Source organism: Physella acuta, unplaced genomic scaffold (assembly GCF_028476545.2).
Source record: "Physella acuta isolate Inbredline_101_S28 unplaced genomic scaffold, ASM2847654v3 ptg001328l, whole genome shotgun sequence".
In the NCBI taxonomy this organism is placed as follows: Eukaryota; Metazoa; Mollusca; class Gastropoda; family Physidae; genus Physella; species Physella acuta.
In genome coordinates, this window is record NW_026732843.1 from 150899 (window position 1) to 170572 (window position 19674).

General features: G+C 32.4%; 3 protein-coding genes across 9 annotated transcripts; 1 reads left to right on the forward strand and 2 right to left on the reverse strand.

The window, feature by feature from the left end:
- Positions 1–1325: 1325 nt before the first annotated feature.
- On the reverse strand, positions 1326–5840 carry LOC131958430 (translocon-associated protein subunit delta). The gene is made up of 6 exons (XM_059323457.1): positions 5709–5840; positions 3286–3404; positions 3088–3162; positions 2866–2955; positions 1803–1868; positions 1326–1600 (listed from the first exon to the last, which is right to left on the reverse strand). Exons 1-6 carry the CDS (start codon positions 5770–5772, stop codon positions 1496–1498), a joined length of 519 nt encoding a protein of 172 aa, XP_059179440.1. The 5' UTR covers positions 5773–5840; the 3' UTR covers positions 1326–1495.
- Positions 5841–6286: 446 nt separating this feature from the next.
- Positions 6287–14013, forward strand: LOC131958429 (cyclin-D-binding Myb-like transcription factor 1). 3 transcript variants are annotated; one of them, XM_059323454.1, is made up of 19 exons: positions 6287–6379; positions 7682–7754; positions 7902–8282; positions 8429–8497; positions 8592–8647; positions 8946–9105; positions 9190–9266; positions 9384–9574; positions 9744–9853; positions 9944–10012; positions 10304–10463; positions 10849–10917; positions 11034–11116; positions 11268–11396; positions 11622–11806; positions 11986–12118; positions 12217–12305; positions 12704–12827; positions 13327–14013. In XM_059323454.1, the coding sequence occupies exons 3-19, from the start codon at positions 7919–7921 to the stop codon at positions 13404–13406; spliced, it is 2148 nt and encodes a 715-aa protein (XP_059179437.1). In that variant the 5' UTR covers positions 6287–6379; positions 7682–7754; positions 7902–7918; the 3' UTR covers positions 13407–14013. The 3 variants fall into 3 exon arrangements, with proteins under 3 accessions (XP_059179437.1, XP_059179438.1, XP_059179436.1); XM_059323455.1 differs by having other exon boundaries at positions 6293–6398; XM_059323453.1 differs by having other exon boundaries at positions 6307–6534.
- A 155-nt stretch (positions 14014–14168) lies between these two features.
- On the reverse strand, positions 14169–19535 carry LOC131958431 (transmembrane protein 243). Of its 5 annotated transcripts, none has more exons than XM_059323460.1 (5): positions 19490–19535; positions 16420–16649; positions 16148–16198; positions 15781–15885; positions 14169–15467 (listed from the first exon to the last, which is right to left on the reverse strand). In XM_059323460.1, the coding sequence occupies exons 2-5, from the start codon at positions 16480–16482 to the stop codon at positions 15330–15332; spliced, it is 357 nt and encodes a 118-aa protein (XP_059179443.1). In that variant the 5' UTR covers positions 16483–16649; positions 19490–19535; the 3' UTR covers positions 14169–15329. The 5 variants fall into 5 exon arrangements, with proteins under 5 accessions (XP_059179443.1, XP_059179441.1, XP_059179444.1 ...); XM_059323458.1 differs by lacking the exon at positions 19490–19535 and adding an exon at positions 19355–19481; XM_059323461.1 differs by lacking the exon at positions 19490–19535 and adding an exon at positions 19355–19467 and having other exon boundaries at positions 16420–16515.
- Between the last annotated feature and the right edge of the window lie 139 nt (positions 19536–19674).

Below are 19674 nucleotides of genomic sequence, written 5' to 3' on the forward strand. Positions count from 1 at the left end.
CCTAAATAGGCTATCTATCACCAGTGGCAGGAAAATAGCCAAGAATATAAGAATGTATAATTTAACCTCAAACCTTTTTGAAATGTCACATTTTCGTCACTCCATACACCGGACAGCTACCCTCATACCAGGAGAATCACATGTAGTGCACATTAAACTCTAGCTACGGTAACCCACATCACTACCAACCTGACCACAGAGAGCGTGTCAATGGGGTTGTCCTTAATGTCACCCACCCCAATCACTACCAATCTGATCACGGAGAGCGTGTCCATGGGGTTGTCAACCACCCCAATCACTACCAACCTGACCACGGAGAGCGTGTCAATGAGGTTGCCACCCACCCCAATCACTACCAGACAGGACCATTCAAATCTAGCCTGTCCACCCAATGTGACCCTAAGCCATTTCTCACCCCAACCATTAACCAAGCTACAGCTCGCTAATTCCAGTTCCCACCCAGCTGCCTTCCTAAAAGTTTCAAGCCCCTTGCAATTTAAACTAACAAGATCGAAAAAAAAAAGTAAAAAAGGGGAGTGAATTAGTCCCCATTACAGCATGATTGGAGCCAGGGGAAGTAAGCGTGGACATCGCTGTGCTACTTAATCGAAGAGAAAAATCAATAAATTGTCAAGTCTAGTTTAAGAGATCTTAAGCATTTTTAAATCAAATAGAAAGGGAGAAAACCTAAGTGTAGGGGAGTAAGCTCTAGTTTCTTCTCCAGACTTACACATAAGTGTTGGGCAAAAAGCTAACACAAACACATGTAGGCCCCTATATATACTTGAAACCGGTTTAAGTGTAAAATCCGGTTTAAGTGTAAAATCCGACATTCTATAGAGTACCATGGCAATGGGTATACATTTCTTAGTCACTCTATAGAATACCAATTAACAAACAGGCAGAGTGTAGAATACACTTTCTTGCAAGAACATTCCGCTATCTTTGTTAGGTTTTTGGTTGGAAAAAAAATTAAGTGCAATTCAAAACGCCATTCTAGTCTATCCTGTTGCAATAAACAGCAAGTAATAACACTTCTGATTCCTTTGTTCTCACAATAGATTTCCTGTTGATCATTTTGCAAAATGTAACTAAAAAACTTTTGCATTTCTGGGTAGTTTTACACTTTGCCTTAACAGTTCTTGTCATTCTTTATAACACATGTTTTTTGTGCAACACCTAGGAAAAGTATAAAACAACAATATTTCATAAAAACACTGCCTGAAAATGTCAGAGATTGTATACATTGCTTAGGAATTCTATAGAATGCTGGGTTTTCATACATTGCCTGTAAAGTATACAAATAAATTTTAAAAAGGCTGCACTAGTGGAATTATTTATTTATTACAGAAAACACTGAAGCAAACGGGACAACAAACACACTATAATATCTTAAAGACAAATTCATAACATTCTCAAAAGAAAACAATAATGCATGTGTCACAAAGAAAAATGGAAAGGACATTGGCTGCATACACTCATAATCATATAGAGCTTAGGCTAGAAGTTTAGCACGAGCTGTATAAGCCATCCACCAAACAACTATTGCTGACATTGCAGCAACAAACTCGGTTTGAACAATTGGACCTGACCAAATGCCCTGAAACAAAAAAAAATTGTTTATTGAAGTTAATTACATAACCAAGCATCATTTTTTAAATATATTATTAACAGTTTCGTTTTTATTGATAGCAATATATCTCCAGGAAAAAAACCTAATCAATTAATGTTAAGGTCTGAAATATATTGCTGAGATGGTATAAAACCTACAATTAGTTGTTACTAAACAAATCATAACTCACTGGATGATTCAAAGTTAGAGTAAACAAAGGTTTAAGGCTGTCTGTGCTCTCACCACTGCGCTGTGCCTGAAAGTGAAAGTAAATATTAAAATTAACCACACCAAACTAGGTATTAGAACTTTTTTCTCTTCCTACAGGAAAGATTTATAAATTCACACAAAAAAAAACCCCACATCAAGATAAATGCTAAAAATGACTAATTAAAATGCATTTTCAAACATGGAATATTCAGCTGGTAAACTAGATATAAACAAATACAAAGAAATGGAAAAAGGGCTTACACTAGAACTAATAAATCACTTATAGAATGATGCAAATAAATAAGTTCTAGAGAATTTTTATCATGACGTATTTGAAAATATTCCAACACAACCCAAACCACATTTTTTTTAACAAAAAAAAAAAAAAAAAAGAGCTTCTGTCCATTTTTAAAGCATAATACATTTCACACCTTTATACAGGTTAACTTGGTTCACTTTTATATCATCACTAAATCTACATAAAGATCACAAGCTGTTATACCCCTCCAAAGAAAAAAATAATAATACAACAATGAAGCACTAAAAAATATCACATAATATTTTTATTCTAACCTTTGACCATTTGTTATGAATAAGAATTAAAGTAGATGTAACCAAGAAACTCACCTAGTGTGGTCAGTTTATCAATGAGTTTCTTGGTTACACCTACTCACTCAATAGCCAAAGCATATTAATAGCAAAATATCACACCATTGACCTAGCAATCTAGTGACTCTCATCCAAAGATAACTTTGGATGTGAGTGAGTTTATATAGAAGACATGTAAATGAGAAGTATGAGAAATTAAAGCTGAAAGTAAAACTGGACAATAATCCAACAACCACTGCATAAAGAAAAAACCAAAACAAACAATGATTTATGCTGATCCCTTTTTCTAGTTTTATGCAAGGCAAAACCTAAGTTTATGGTTTGGGAAAATATTCATAATATCTTAACCTGAGTAAAAATGGTAACATTATGGTCAAAATCATACAAGTAGACAGCTTTGTTAACCCAAATTTAACAACTTAAATGTTAATTACCTTTCTCAACAGAGCAAAACCTTCTTCATCAAATATTCTTATTTCATAATTCCCAGAGGGTAACTTCTTGTGCTCATCTGTTATACTAATCTGCAAAACAAGTTTAAAACTTCTCAAGTCTAACCTAACAAAAACAACAGCAAATTACAATGTTTTCAAAATGCTACTTAAAAACATCAATAATGATTGCAGAGTGAAGCAAAAATAAAAGAAGGGCAATACCTGATACTTATTTGGCTCGCTTGTTTTGGTAGCTGGAATGGTCCTACCGCCAACATCAGCATACAAATTAATGTTCTAAAAGAGTTTAAATGATCAATATTAAGAACTGAAATAAAAAGCTTTCTGTTTTGCTTTGTAAAATTATATTCATAATAAACAATCATTTGAATTTCTAAACCAAAGCAAAAAATGACAAACCTTCAAATTGTTTTTGCAGTTGACAGTAAACTCAGCAATGAGAACAGTTTCTGAAGAAACAACTGCCTCTGGTGTTGAATAGAACTGGGATTTGACCTGAGGTGCCAGACAGGTGTCTCCTAAAAATTTAAAGGAAAAAAAAAAAGGAAATAGTAATGATGACTGTCCTGAATGTTTTTGAAAACTAATTGATGCAGATCAAATTTTGTTAGCATAAAAAGCTTATCAATACAGCTATATGCTTTGGAAAAAAAACAAGCAATTTTATGAACCCCATTATATTGCATGGTTATGCATATATTGAGTATATATTTAAAACAAGTATAAAAATCCTTAGAAATAGTAAGCTTTAAATTAAAATGCACTGAAGATAAGAAAATGAAACACTTTCTCTAAAATAAATATAGTCTGTCAACAAGAACCACAGAATATCAAACTGAGTATTACTAGTAGTTTGTCCCAAATGTCACACTCAGATTTCTTGCAGTGGTTTCGTTTTTTAAGGGTCCTATACTGACTACTATCTACGAGGAATGAAAACACTGCTCATTTTGCTAAACTCATAATGCTTTGAATGTGACACTAAATAAATAAATTATCTTCCTTTCTAAGCCTGAAAAAATTGCTACTATTCTGTCCAAAAGTAAGAAATGTAGGTTTTTTTTGTGGAATGTTTATCTGTAAAACTGAACATATAGGCCTAACTAAAATTTATGGCCAGAGGTTGGACATAATATATAGCCTACTATACTACTATAGGCCTAGGCATTACTAACATTTTTATGACATTTATTTTGAATTACATTTGCCAACGCTTTGACTTTGCCAACACTCGCTTAACTCCAACAACTGGTAAAACATTTTATTTTTAGATTGATGACATCATATTGACATAAGCAAGCCATGTGTGTGTGTAGTTAACTACAAGTAACAGCTAACACACCCTATTTTAATAAGATTCCATTATTGGACACTGGTATAAAAAATTCTCCCATATCTATTTTTGTATTTGCAATTTTTTTAAGTACCTGCTCCGGTGGTCGAAGTGTTTGTGCATTGGCATGTTTGTTTTCAAGGCGTGGGTTCTATACCCTTTGGGTCAGATATTTTTTTTTTCATTTTTGCTTTTTTTTTTTTAAATTTTACTTAAGGATTAGGATTAAGCATTAGGGTTAGGTTTAGGCATTAGGGTTAGGATTAGATGTAGGGTTAGTGATAAGATCGAAAAAAATAATTAGCTCTAGATCTATACAGCTTGTAAAGGAAATTCAAGAATCACAGAAAAAATGCCTCACGCTGATTGGTCAGAGTACGAATAGCCTTCATAGGGCTATTTGTAGTCAAGTACGAATAGTCGCAGCCATTTTTTTAAAAATTGGTCCTTTGAGCCAAAAAAGATTTTTCCCCCCCAACGTCTCCCCACCTAGTTGGCAAAAGATCTGCGCATGCGCAGTGACCTATGGCTAGGGTTAGGATTAGGGATGGCATTAGGGTTAGGGTTCTGCGGTTGTAAACACATCGAAAACATCGCCGCATATCTTTTTCCAGCTAGCATCGGCCAAAAATGATTGGGAATTGTGTGACCATTTACTTCTAAATATAATCTAGATCTAAGCCAATTAGCCAGTGACCTGGTTGGAGCACTGGCCTCAAAGTACACAGCAGTTCTTACGGATTGAGAAGAAGATCTAACAACGCCTAAAAACAAGCAGCCAGGGAGTGAAAGGAGGGTAATCTATCGTTTTGGGTACGTAAAATCGCCCGCGACTTGTAATGTGAAAACCAGGTGACTCCTTAAATTTTAATAATTATTTCACATTTTGAGGAGGATTTATATTTTTTAAAATACAAAAATGTTTCCTTGTTTCATTTATGTACCTGTTTTTAAAGAATTGAATTAAAACTTTTCAGTAATAAATGAAGACTAGCGATGTTTCCAACAGATGCAACCATGCTCATTTACTATAGCAGCCATCTTGTTTAAGTTTTATTTTATAAGCTTTTAGCGCGAGATCAGGGGGAAGCCACTCTATTTTACAAATGGCTGCTGTTTATATAGCAAATCTTGCTCGCAAACACTGCTGTTTAAAGTTTATTTCTGGCCTATATCGATATATTTAGCCATTGATTTAGGTTTATTATTCATTTATCTATAATATTTGACACAAACATATGACAATATACTTCTATTAAAGCCTTGACAATGAGGTAACGTTTTCGTACATTAATAGCCGCGGGCGATTTTACGTACCCAAAACGATAGATTACCGAAAGGAGTGACAGAAGAATGCGAGAAGCGTTGAAGCTTCATTACAAAGCAAAATTATAGATTTAAGTAATATAAAAAGTTTTAAAACTTCGTAGTAATAACAAGTAAATAAACCTTTGATCTATCTTCTAAAACGTGTGAACAATAAATTTACCGTATGTAAGAACTGGTAGCAGACATAGGGCGATTATCACGAGAACTTTGCTGGTAGCTGCCATTTTTATTGTGACGTTGAATAAAAAGAAAGAGATGATGGCAATAGTATACTTATGCCTTAAAAGAGTTCTCATCATATTTTAACTTTGCTAATAAAGATTCAAAATGTAGTTCTAGCGTTGTATTAAGAAAATTACTTTAGATAATAATTTCAACGATAATAGTTTATAAAAAGTATTAAAAAGAGATATTTTTAAAATAGTTTATTTTTGTTTAAGTTAAACGCAAAATAAACAGAAGACTTAAGATATTAATAAAAAAAACGTTTGTCATGGCAATTTAGACCTGCTAAATCTATGTGAAATGTGGTTGGGGTTTCCTTTCCTTTTAATAAAAATAAAGATAATTTCATTTCATTTTATAAAAGACTATATCTGAACATTATTTATCATAATTTATGAATCATCAGCTGCTTTGCTAAGTAGACTTATGTTCTTTAGCCTATATAGTAGTATATAGTAAAAATGTTAGCCAAATAACCGTTAAATTTACATTTTATAGATTACTACGCTTATATCATTTTGCTAGGGGTTCTCGAAGGCGATTGAAATTCTCCATCCTGGTCCTTGTTCATCCTGGTTCTTCAAGAAACACCCGGACGAAAACATTGTAAATATAGCTCACGTGGGTTCGTATGTCACTATGGACGCTCCCGTTTCGTGTTTTAGGGGTGTCCTCGTCACATCATTAAAAAAAATGTCGCTAGGGTTTTCAAAAGGACTTCCCTACTACAACTCTATAATATGCGTCTATTCACTGAATCGGTAATAAGGCGAATAATTTTCATTTAACCCGGAAATGAAGTCCACTGTCATGTTTTCTATTGCAGCTCACTGACTGGTAGTTCTGGAGCCTGCCCTTTTTGCATAAAAATTTTGGTATCCCTCCCACGCAGTATCATCACCACATACAATCTAAATCCACTTCTACGTTACTACAATTAACCCAATATAACCTTCTATTTTAAAAGGAGACCCTTTTCAAGAAAAGACACTTTCTTTCAGTATACAGTTGTAACAGTATGCTAAAGTATTAAAGTATGCTTGCCTTTTTTTTCTGAAAGATTCCAACTGTCAAAATATAAAAACTGATTGTGATTACTGATGTTTGTTTGAATGAATGATGGTAGATTTTTTTCTAGATTCTTAGTCTCTACTACTCTCTAGTCAATGTCAATAGTTACATAGTGTAGTGTGCCAATCTTGCAGTATTGGGGGGGGGGGGGTTGTTTTTTATACCAGTATTACCAGTGTCCAATAGTAGATTCTTCTTAAAAAGGGTGTTAGGTTACTAGTAGTTGGTATATAACTAAAATAATACACACATGGCTTGCTAATGTGACATAATGTCAATACTAACCCCACCAACCCAGTCCTACCATAATAGGTCTAACCCTGATTACTAGTAATTAGTAATTTCTAACCATAAAACTAGTTGAGAAGAGTCGCTTTATCATCCTCAATTTCTTTCAATGTCAAGCAGCTTATGAAATGCTAAAACATAAAAGCAGTTTGGATATTTCCAAAATAGTTAAGTTTGAAAGTAATTATTACTGAAAAATGAGAATTTAAATGCAATTCACTGCTATTTTGAGATTTTACTGAATCATATTTCTATCTATCTTTTTTTGAGTTTTTAGTTTACAAATGTCTACAGTAAAAATTAAAAATAAATTAGGCCTAATGAAGCAATTTTTGCAATAAAAATAACTTTGGCTGTACTTGTTCTGATGCGTTTACTAACAAACCTTATTGAGTAATTTAAAAAAAAAGAATCTTCTGTTTAATCACTGGCTTATTGGTTGGTTTTTTTTTAATTCACTAGTAGATCAAGGTCTACCATTTTACTGTTGTGTCACTTGTTTAATTAATGTATCCACTTATGCATTTTGTTTTCCACATATTTCTTAAGGTAATCTAACTATCTGATGATGCTTTAGCAGACTTTGTGTCAAACTCTATTTGTACAGCTTTCTTGGTTTCACGTGAGTGAGGATTCAAACTAAACTTCATTTATTTGAAAAAATGTGAAACTTCTAAACAAAGTATTTTTTCAATATTCCAAAATATTTTAAATACTTGATATCAAGACTTGTAATAATTTTAATTTTAAAATGTAATTTATCATTCAGGGTTGCCTATTCTTGCAATGGAAGATGACCCCAGTACATCTACTTATACTTTGGTAACCACATTGAATGATGATATTGAGGAGGATAGTGGAAGTTTGCCAGAAGACAGTAAATCTGATATCATGCCAATCATGGCAGAAGTTTCATCATCCAACGATGAGGAGAGAATAAGTGTATTTAAAACAGAACATCCAAGCTGCTCTGAGATATGTAGCATGGAGATGGAACAGTTTGCTGAAGTGGAAGAAGTGGAAATGGATTCAATGATGAAAACAGAGGTTATAGGGTTAGAAAACACAGATGATAGAGATACAGAACCTATTCATCACTTAGCACCACAGCAGTTTATTATTCTGACACGTACTACTGATGGAAGCGGTGGTGAGTTTGTATATACATACAATTGTTTCTAAAATTTTAATTCCTGAGGCATTAATATTTTTTTTTTAAATTAAGTTCTTAATATTAAAATAATATTCTCTAAAGTATCGTACTTTGAAATAATTGTTTTTTTCCACACCACTTAGAAAGTGCGCCTGCAAAGTACATTCGTTTTGATGGTGCTGATGGTCAGACGTATGTCTTAGCAGTTTCAGGTAATTATTGACATTTTTAAGAATCTTCAGACAAGCATTTGACTTTAAACATAATGTAAACAGCATTATATATGTATTATTTATATATTTTCAGATAATGTCTTGACAACTGATCCAACTAAAGTAATGCAAACTCAACATCCAACCAAGGTAAATCATTTTTATTTTTGCTGTACGGATTGTTTCCTCCATTGCAGTTCTTAAGTGCTGGATAGAAATTTGTGCTTGTTGTGAAGAATCTAAACATAGATCCATACAACAAATGTTGACATTTTTTGTGCAGAAGTCTAAAAGTTTTTTAAAAATAACTTTTAACATTTTAGTGCTCATCATATTTGCTCTGGCTTATGAGCTTTTTAAAAAACTATGGATCTTGCCACAACTCAAGTGATGTTAAGAATACCCTTCTACCGAAGTTAAACCGTTTTTGTTTCATTTTCATGTTTAGAATGTCAAGTCAGGGAGAAACAGACAAGCTGGTCCATCAAATATTGTGGCTTCTCCATCAACAAATTGTCGAGTAAAATCATCCCATAACGCCAATGCTGATGGCATCAATCAAGCTTGGTTCACAACAAGGGATGATAAAAATGCACTTCATAGTGAAGGTACCTGTCTAGTTATGCCTGGCATTTGTAATATACAGTGCACACTGGCGACCCGGATCTAAATCATTTGGAATTATTCCATAGGTCACAAGTGGAAGCAAGGGCAATGGACTAAAGAAGAAATTGAAATTTTAGAATCCAACATTAACAGTTACTGTAAGGTATTGCTAATAAAATATTTCAAAATGCTTGATATGACAAATAAAATTAAAACTATTGTTTACCACGAAGGGATTTTTAATAAAGAATGAATCAACTCTCTTTTATGCTATTTTCAGGAACATAGCATTAAAGATCCAGCAGAAGTTATTTTTGAAATGTCCAAAGACGAAAGGAAAGATTTTTATCGGACTATAGCTTTAGGGATACAGCGTCCTCTCTTCTCTGTATACAGACGTGTGACGAGAATGTATGATCAGAAAAATCATAGAGGGAAATATACACCAAATGAAATGAAAGCCCTTAGAGTGTAAGTTTTTTCAAGACTTTTATAAAGATTTTCATAGACATTTGTTTTAGATCTAAACCCCTCAAGTATAGTTTATGACAGTTTTACTGACATAGAACATTATGTTATATTGTATTGTAGGTAATTTAAAGTATTCATTGTTTAATTTCAATGTTTTGTTTTTTTTTAGTTTAAGAGCAAAACATGGCAATGACTGGGCAGCTATAGGTGGTGCTTTAGGACGTAGTGCTTCATCAGTAAAAGATAAATGCAGACTTATGAAAGATAACTGCAATTCAGGTAGCTATTAATATTGCATTCTTATTTTAGGGTAAAGATGTATGCATTTCAATATTTGTATCTTAACATTGTTTTTGTATGACCTATCAGGTAAATGGTATCCAGAAGAGGAAGAAAGGCTGGCTGCTGCGGTGTATAAGTTAACTGGGCTCAAACCTTGTAAGTTGGATAATATAATGTAGGACCTTTGACCTAATGCCCAAGGCTAGGTTGTCGCTATAGTTGGCTAAAAATTTGAAATGTTAACTCAGTTGATGGATTCACAGTAGACTCTTCAATGGATAATTTATATGACTGTTTGCAAAACTTAATTTAAAAATGAAAAACATACAGTTAGATGGTCTTTATTCATTTGATGATTATTATTTTTTAATATGACAAATATTGTTATTTAATGTTAACTGAGTCAATATATAACTATTTCATTGCTTTAATTAATTCTATCTGCAGCTGAAAGCATCACATCAGGCCTGTCATGGGCAAGTGTGTCTGAACATGTTGGAACTAGATCTGAGAAGCAGTGCAGAACAAAGTGGTTAAATTACTTAAACTGGAAACAGCAAGGGGGTGCTGACTGGACAAGAGATGATGATACAATGCTCATTGAAAAGTAATGGGACATAAATTGTTGGGTCATTTTTTTTTTTAATTTATCCTCTTTGTTTAGTTTTCTGTTGGCGAAAATGTAAGCAGTAACAGTATTTCAACAAGTATAAGTTGTATCTAGTATTCCACCCAATGTTGTAAATACAATGATATAACAATAAATTGTAAAGCACCACTATTCAAGTTATTCAACCTTTTGGTATTGAAACCTATAGTACATAGTCAGGATAGATAGGAAAGACTTTAATTTTAAGTTGTATACTTTAAGTTTAATCTGTACAAAACATGTTATTTGTAATGTTTTTAATATTTACTGATAGATAAAAGTTTATTCTTTTTTATTTTCATATATAATTTTGAATTGTAAAGTATAATTGTTTCTAATGTAGAGTTTCAAAAATGGATGTAACTAATGATACTGAAATAGACTGGGTAGCACTGTCACAAGACTGGGCCAGGTACAGCATTGCACTTTACCTCCATTTGATTTCCCTCATTAATTATTCTCCATGTAAATTAGATATTACCTCCCCTTGAATTAACCTATCCATATGTTATCATCCATTTATTTCAGTGTGCGATCTCCCCAATGGCTCAGAGGCAAGTGGTGGGCTTTAAAGAGACACATAGCAGATTATAATAAGTTGAGTTACTCAGGTAAGAATTCATTTTTTTTAAAAGCTACTGTAATAATAATTTGTGTGAGTTTAACTTCTATACAATTGTAGTATCTTGTTCTTTAAATTATAATTTTATGATTGTATTATTAGTAGTATCCTGGTAAAGATATGCCATTAAAATGTTTCAGCTTTGTTGGAACAAATGAATCAAGTAATTCACTGGAGCCAAAAACCCAAGCTAGGAACTAGACAGTTAAAATCTGATGGGGCTGGGACTTCTGATATATTTAAAGAGTGTATTCCAGTATCACTCACAGGTACGGCTAGAACTAGAGTATGTCTATATTATGTCTAAATATTGCTGACCAAAATATGTCTAAATATTGCTGACCAAAATATGTCTAAATATTGCTGACCAAAAATTGAAGAAACATGCACACTTTTCTTCATCCTATGTAAATTTAATAGTGCTATGTTTATAATTAATGTTCTTAAAATTTTCAACACACTACATCTGTTTACCTCTCTAATATTTGATATAGCTGGTGTTGATGGAAGCGGTTCTCTTTCCTTGTCTTACTGCCCGTCTGATGAAGAGGGCTTTCAAGCATTTGAAGTTCTGCAGCAGTGGACGCCCCAGATAATCACACAAGCTGCCACAAGCAGTGATGGTGACCAGGGTATCCTCAGTGGTGGCACTAGTCATATTATAGTCGCAAACTTGGGTGTAAGTTTTTACAGCTTCTCTTAACCATGTTAACACAAAAAAATCCTATTTTTAATATTCCTAATATTTTTATATATGTAGCAACATTTACATACCAAAATAAATCTTTAAGATAGTTTATCCGGATAGTTTTTTTGAAAGTGAAGTAACTTATAAACAATGAGAAAATCTGTGTGTAGTCTGCTATCAGTGACTCCATTCAACTGAATGGCCAACAACAAGTTATCATCAACACAACAGCAGTGTCAGCAGATGATGATGCAGGGGAAGGAATAACTATACAAGAAGACGGACTGGTTCAAAATGATCAAGGTATTAAGTTGTTTAGGAAAAACTGTTCTTTGTTTCCTAATTAGCCTACATTACAGTGATGAGATATATTGTTCTACAACTTAAAATACAACTTTTAGATTTGAGCAATGACAACCTTCATGATGGTGATATAAACTCGTTTACCACAAGTGGAGAAGAAATTACAGTTTCAGAGTATCACAGTCAGGTGATTTTATCTGTTTTATACTTGGATAGTATTGTAAACCAGTTTGTATTTTACAGTAGTATTGTACAGTAAGTTGAGTAAGACTGAAACCTTTTTTTTTCTTATTTAGTTTTTTTCAAATTTAAATGAATAACATTTAAGTTATTGAAATCCAACCAATTTTAGCATTATCTATTCTAGGGTTACTAATTACATATAGTGTGTTGCAGATAGACAGAACATTTGAATTTACTCCAATAAAGTTTACATAAAATGTAGATTGTCAATTTTTGTAGTGTTTACCTAAGAACTAATGTAATATTTTTGTAACATAATATAGTCTTGGCAGTTTGATACTTTTAATTCTGGGAATATTTAGGACAGTTGAGAAAACATCTGTTTTACCTTCTTATTTTCAGCCAGAAACTGGAGATATGATGTCACATGATGTATTTGAAACAGTTACAGCTGAGTCTAGCAGTGATCTAGTCATGGGAGTTACTTCCCCTCACCATGCAAGTAGCCTCATGACTAGCTTGAAAGGTAAACCAGTTTCCTTTTTTACTACCTTAAGATTGTTTCCTTTAGTAATGAGTTAGTCATTAGCCAAGAAAGCCATAGACTTTAATCTTTTCTCTTTAAAGTATATGATTGTGTATTTATATGTTCTGTTGTTGATTAATCACTGTAACCTTGCATACTGTAAAACTTTAGTTACACATTTTAGATTTTTAAATTACTTCAGGTAATATATTCTAAGTTATGTAAAGTTCCCCTTCCATACTAACGGTCTATGGGGCAAGTGAAGTACATTTCACCTGTTTCTGTGACCTCGACATATGAAAGGATAGTGTGGTCAACACTATGCCCAGCCGTCTGTACTTTCCCATTAGGTACCCATCAGAGCTGGGTAGACTCAGGGATGGTGTACTGACTTGAACTAGATTCAAACTAGAGACTTACGGGTTAGCAGTCTAGCTCTCTACCACTAGGCCACTCCGTCCCTTTCAAGTAATGTGTTTCTTATTATTTTTTACCCCAGATCCTATTTTAATGTCATCCTCTGATGTGGAGTGTGAGAAAAGCCAGAATGCTGATGAATCAGCAGAACTAACTGACTGAATCAAAAAATGGCAATGTACTTCTTTTCACATACACAGCTTAATCCAAAAATACTTGTATAGTTTTTCTTTATAGTGATTAATCATCTTCTTTATTACATCCCAAATAGGCAATTTTAGTCTCTTAGTTCCAGTTGAATAAATTGTATCAGAATGCTCAGTGAAACGAAACAAGTATTATCTTGTAGAAACATATGAAGAGATTAATTTCTTATAATAATGTGTATATTATGTTTATTTATGTACAACTTTAAAACTCCAACTGTAATACTGTGATCTGAGTAACATTATGTTCAACAATGCACGTATTTTTTAAAAATAAAATTTGCACTGAATATTGTGCTGTTTGTGTACTGGTAAATTTATCTTTTTAAACTTTTTTAGCAATGGTAAAATGTTGATTTGCTAAATTTGATAAAATACTGTTTGTAAATTCATCCAAATTCTTTTCTTTTGTATTGGTGATTACAGTACAGTAGGTTAATTCTAAGCACATGTTAAAGTTTCTAATGAATTCTTAACATTTTTCAACATTTACTTTAGGGTGTTTTGAAATTGTTAGTCATGTTAAGTGCAATATTTTACTTATTTTCTGTGTTTTTATGGAAATAAAGTGAATATTGAATCTTTGATGCTTGACTTATTTGTAATTTTATATACAAGTTTAAGGAATTTAAGTACAGTGTTATCTGATAAAATGTCTCAGTTTACTATAATACTAAGCATTCAATAGTAAAAATTAATTTTAATATAAGGCTTCTGTAAGAGTTGGCATATGTTTAATGCGACTTAAAAAAAAATTTCACAGGCAACATTAACAATTAGTTTACAATAATAAAAATAATTTTTCACTTGCCACAAATGATACTTAGTTGTGAAAAGCATTTGTAAAGACAAGTTAATATAAAAAGACAGTTCATTGTCATGTCACTCATTGAACATTTGCACATACTTAAATTACATATTTACCACAACAAATAAAATCTTTTTATAATTCAGATTATACAGCAAAAGCTGCGTATATTTTCACAAGTATTTTTGCACATTGTCATTTTTTCAGTAGAATACTTCAAGTATACTCATCACTTGTCCAGTGTGACAGCAATATGTCAGTTTTCCTGAATAATTTTCCATGCTATTAACAATAATACAATACACAATGTCAATCTGATATCATGACGGAAATATATGTCGATATGCTTCAGATAATGAGGTTAATATATATATACAATATACATCTTAAATTCAAGTGATAAATATTTATTGTAGGTTAAAACAATTATTTTCTAAAACAATTTTAATGTTTTTTAAATTAGCTTGTATTTGCAATCACAGTTGCAAAAAAGACATCTGCTATGATTTCATTATAAGTGCAGTAATACAACTGGTCAAGTTTCTATGTACCTGCTAATATTAATGCATTATTTAGGTTTAATTAAACATCATTTTGTAAACATTAAAAATATTTCTATAAATGACAAAACAGAGTTATCTAAATGGCTTTGTCTTAATGAACATTTTACATGCTTTATTTATTTACAATTCTGTTTTTGATTTAAACAAAAACAATATTTTTACAATAATTGTGTTTCAGTCATAAAAGGGAACCAATAAATAATACTGAGCAGTAACCACTGGTGAAGTCAGTTAAATATTAATACATATTTTTAAAATAAGTAGGACTCTGAAGAAATTTGAATTTTTCACTTGAAAGACTAGCCCAAACAAAACTTCAAAAAAGCTTTGATTTCATTTAATGCATTCAAACTACACAATTAATGTAATTGCTGAGGTTATATTTTTACATTTTCTTAAACGTTTTCATTCAAAAGAAATCTTCTATAAGCAGAAATTTACTATGGCAATACAATGTTCAAAACAGATTATAAATATAATTAAAATAGATAAAACTCTTGTTAAAATTTCATCCTTTTTGACTTCGTTTAGCAACCCCATGTATATACAGATTGCCTACAACACAAAGCAACACAATAGTGAAAGCATTGTAGAAAATCATGGTTCGAAATTTTGGTTCAAGATCTCCTAAGCGATACCAGTACACCTGTATAAAGAAATAATATATTTAGATTAGCATATTCAAGAAACCGCAGATTTTTAAAACTGTTAAGTATGCCTAACAAAGTAAACTAACTGGGAAATAAATTTTCACGGTGACAAACACAACTTTTTTAATGTTGATAATTTTAAGTAGCTGAAGTGTTTGATTAAGTTCACAGAACTCCATTTAAAATCTTACATTGAATAGACATGGAAGAAATCAACTTTTGAAAGGTTGGGACTCACTTTAATCATAATTATTTTTTTTAAAAAAGATTAAAATTTAGCTATATATATTAAAATGGTGTATTGCTCACCAAAACTAAATGCGATGCACAAATGAGAACAATGACTAGTGCAAAAAACACATTGACTCCATCTGGTGGCCATTGAGGAAATACAAAGGCACTTATCAAAGTAACCTGTGTGAAGGGGATAAAACAGTTCACTTTCAGAAAAATATCCTATAACAAATAATATTTTTAAAATCACTTAAATATAAACTAAGTTGATATTTCCATTTTTTTTTATTAGTATCAGAAATAAAGGCAGCAGTGAATTGATATTGAAAATAAAAACTCGGTAAACCTTCTATACAAAAGTATTATTTAAATGAAAATGCATAAAAATAAACATGTTAGAAAATTAAATTAATTAAAAATTAACCATGCATTAAATACATACCAGAACTATTATACCAGTTACTGTGCCAATTACAAGGTTCACAACACGATCCTAAAACCATGTGAGAAAATTATCAAGTAAAAGCAACTAACAAAATGTATAAAATAGCATAAGAAGTTACTTATCCAAAGATAAAGCTATTTTTGTGAATTTATATATCATGTGCATTTAAAAAATTTAGCTCTAAAACATTATAAAACATGCTCTTTAAAATATGACTAATATTTCATGTTTCCATTCTTCTTCTTACCAAAAGTAAAAAAAAGACTTACAACTGATGATGGGGCTCCAAAAAGGGGACGATCAAGGGGATCAGTCTCTCTGTAGCGTTCCATTTGTGTTGCTCAAATACTGATACTCATCTACAGCTGTGTGTAAAATATCAGGCTCATTTCAGAGGGTTGTAACTTTAAGAAACTGCTGACTTATTATTTAATGGCTCCAGTTATCTAAGGTAAGTCTATATTCTTGATGGCTATGATCTAAGTTCTCTTTTGCAAAACTTGAGTTGGATAACAGAGATATGAAATGTAATTATAATTAGTAAAATTGAAACATCATAAAATTTGATTTAGTTTAGTACAAAGATCTTGAGTTTTGCATAAAGCCCCTATTGTTAACTATCTTATAATAATAGTAATGTTTTTTTTCCCTTTATACTCAATCTAAAATGGCAATGCAATGTTTTCATTCCTTTTATTCTTTTACTGATGATTGGATAAAAAAAATTGTTATATAAAATACTTAAAAAAAACTTTTTAAAAAACCACGTTTTTCTTGTGGACTAAAAAGTAGAAAATAACTATTTACATACATTTGATGACAAAAAACGTGGGTACGTTCACCATCAAATTTCCCGACCCATCTGCCCGACCCACGTTTTTTGTCATCAAATGTATGTAAATAGTTATTTTCTACTTTTTAGTCCACAAGAAAAACGTGGTTTTTTAAAAAGTTTTTTTTAAGTATTTTATTTTCTCCTTTTTAGTCCGTTGCTACACATGAAAAACGTGGTTTTTAAAAAAGTTTTTTATATAGTTTATTTTCTACTTTATCTAATGACTTGATTAAGTATGAATTGACTAAGTGTTTATAAATACACGGACTAAAAAAATCTTGAGCGACCAGGATTCGAACCTGGGTTGTCGCGGCCACAACGCGAAGTACTAACCACTATACGATCACGGCCAGCGCGCTCACATCGATTGGGGCCGAAGTAACTGTGTCTATAAGCCTCCAGTCTTGTCGGTATCTTTAGAAATCATGTCCTCAATTTTATGGTCCTTGGGGCGTAATTAAATTAAGCTAATTACCGTCTCTAATTGCTAGTTTTTATGATTGCATCTGAAATTGTTAGGCGAAAGTAGCCTACATGCCAAATTTCAGATCTATTGAGCAATCAGAAGTGGGTTAATTTTCGATGTCAATTTTAACAACAAACACACGCGAAGCTGAGTTAATAAAAACGTGTTAATAAAAATTGGGTAAATTTTGCTAGTAAATAAAACAAGAAGCAAGAGGATAGAACTTGCATGACCAAAAATTATGATTAATTGGTTATTAGGACTGGCATATATTTATTTTTTCCAAGGCTTTAAGTAATTCATAAATAAAATTTTAAAAATAAAACAGATAACCGCCCAGATGGCCATGCTGTATGAAAGCCTTGAATGTATGTTAATCAACCTCCGTAACAGTGAACATGAACACCCATCAGCCTAGGTATTAGGGGTTCTTTCAGGAGCCCCTGGTTACATTCCTGCAGTTATCGAATTTGTTATTATATGTAAGCCCTAGTGTAGGATGCTTTTTTAAACAAACAGGCACCATAGTGCTCATACTCATCGGGGAGCCCAGGTGCTCCATGTCACTTGACTGCTGGGGTGTTGGATGCCACCCATGTTGCAGTTTGACGTTTGAATCAAGTAGTACCCCTGAACCCTTGTGAAGGATGCCCAATCAACTGATCCCAGGTGCTAAAATAGCAGCTGAGGAACTACGGGTATCAAACCACACCTTACTACCAGCCTCTGCCCCACAGAAAAAAAACCTTCTCAGAAGTATTTTAATTAACCTCCCAAAGATGAATGGCATGTGGATTAAAGGTGTAGTAATGCACAAAAGACATATACACACCAAAAATAAAACAACCCACAAACATATTATTAATTACGAGCCGTCCCGCGGTGTATCATACGCCGCTATTTAGTTGTTTTTTCTACTTTTCAGTAATTCATAATTTGTGAATTCGACAGTACCAATGCTGCCACTGAAAATATTTGCTTTAAAACACTAAACCCCCCCCCCTCCCCCGTGAAAGCAGCCTCCTCTTAGTTACCTCCTCTAAGTTTAAAATAGTTTCAAACTGAATTATCTGCCCCTAATAGCCGTCACCAAACTAAATATTTAGAGTGAACTACAACTCACCTGACCATGTGAGGGGGGGGGGGTGGTAGCGATAGAAAGGAAGAGAGGGGACTGCATGGGGCGCGCTTGCAGCTTGTTTTCTAACGGCTCCCAGAAGAGAATTATAGATATTTACCTATATTATATTATCATTATAATTAGGCCTAGGTATATTGGGCTATAGGGCCCATATTTTTTATTTAGATCTAATAGGCCTGCTAATAGTACTACTAAGTGCTCAACTTATTAATATTATAGGCCTTCTTAATTAAAATTATACTACTAGCAGTAGTTTGACTATGCCACTACGGTAAAACAGACCTTCTTACTAAGTTCTTAGGCGACTGTTGCCACTGTTGGCCTAAGTTTACTAAGTTTATAAAGTTTAAGTACTCACTGCAACACAACAGTTCAGTAGTAATATAACTAGTGTAATAGTCTAATAGTAGATTTAGTAGTCTAGTAGAGATTTAACTAAACCTAGAATCTATTCTAGACATTCTACAGATCTAGAATTCTAGATTCTACTAGATCTACCACTAACTACTACCGTACTAGAAAGGTAGCCTAGCTAAGCTAGTCACAGGCTCTGTACTCACAGTCACAGGTATTACTATTCACTACTATTCATTAAATTAACTTAGTATTAAGTTTAAGACTAAGTATTGTGTAAGTAAGAGTATAAAAGTGGAAGAAAGTGGAAGTGGAAGAGATTGGCTAGATCTAGATTTCTAGATCTAGATCTAGATCTGGAAATCTGATTCTAGAATTTATTTGATACTTGTAATAATTACTAATTACATTAACAGATTAAAAATTGAATATAATTTCAATTTAGCTGTCTTATTATACTACAGCTGATTGAGTTGATCATTTGTCATTTGTAGTTTTGTTGATAATAATATGAACTAGATCTAGATAGGTTCTAGGGAGTACCGACGAAGTCTCAGCTGGATTCATTACAATAATATTAATAGTAGAATCTATAGGTTATTTCCCTTTGTGTCATTGTTTTTATTTTCGTTTACACAGCTAATTTTAGCAATCATGTGACCAAAAGATCTTTCAGTACTGGAATTCCCACCCAATTTTTACTATAATTTGCCTCCCTCTGTTCATAT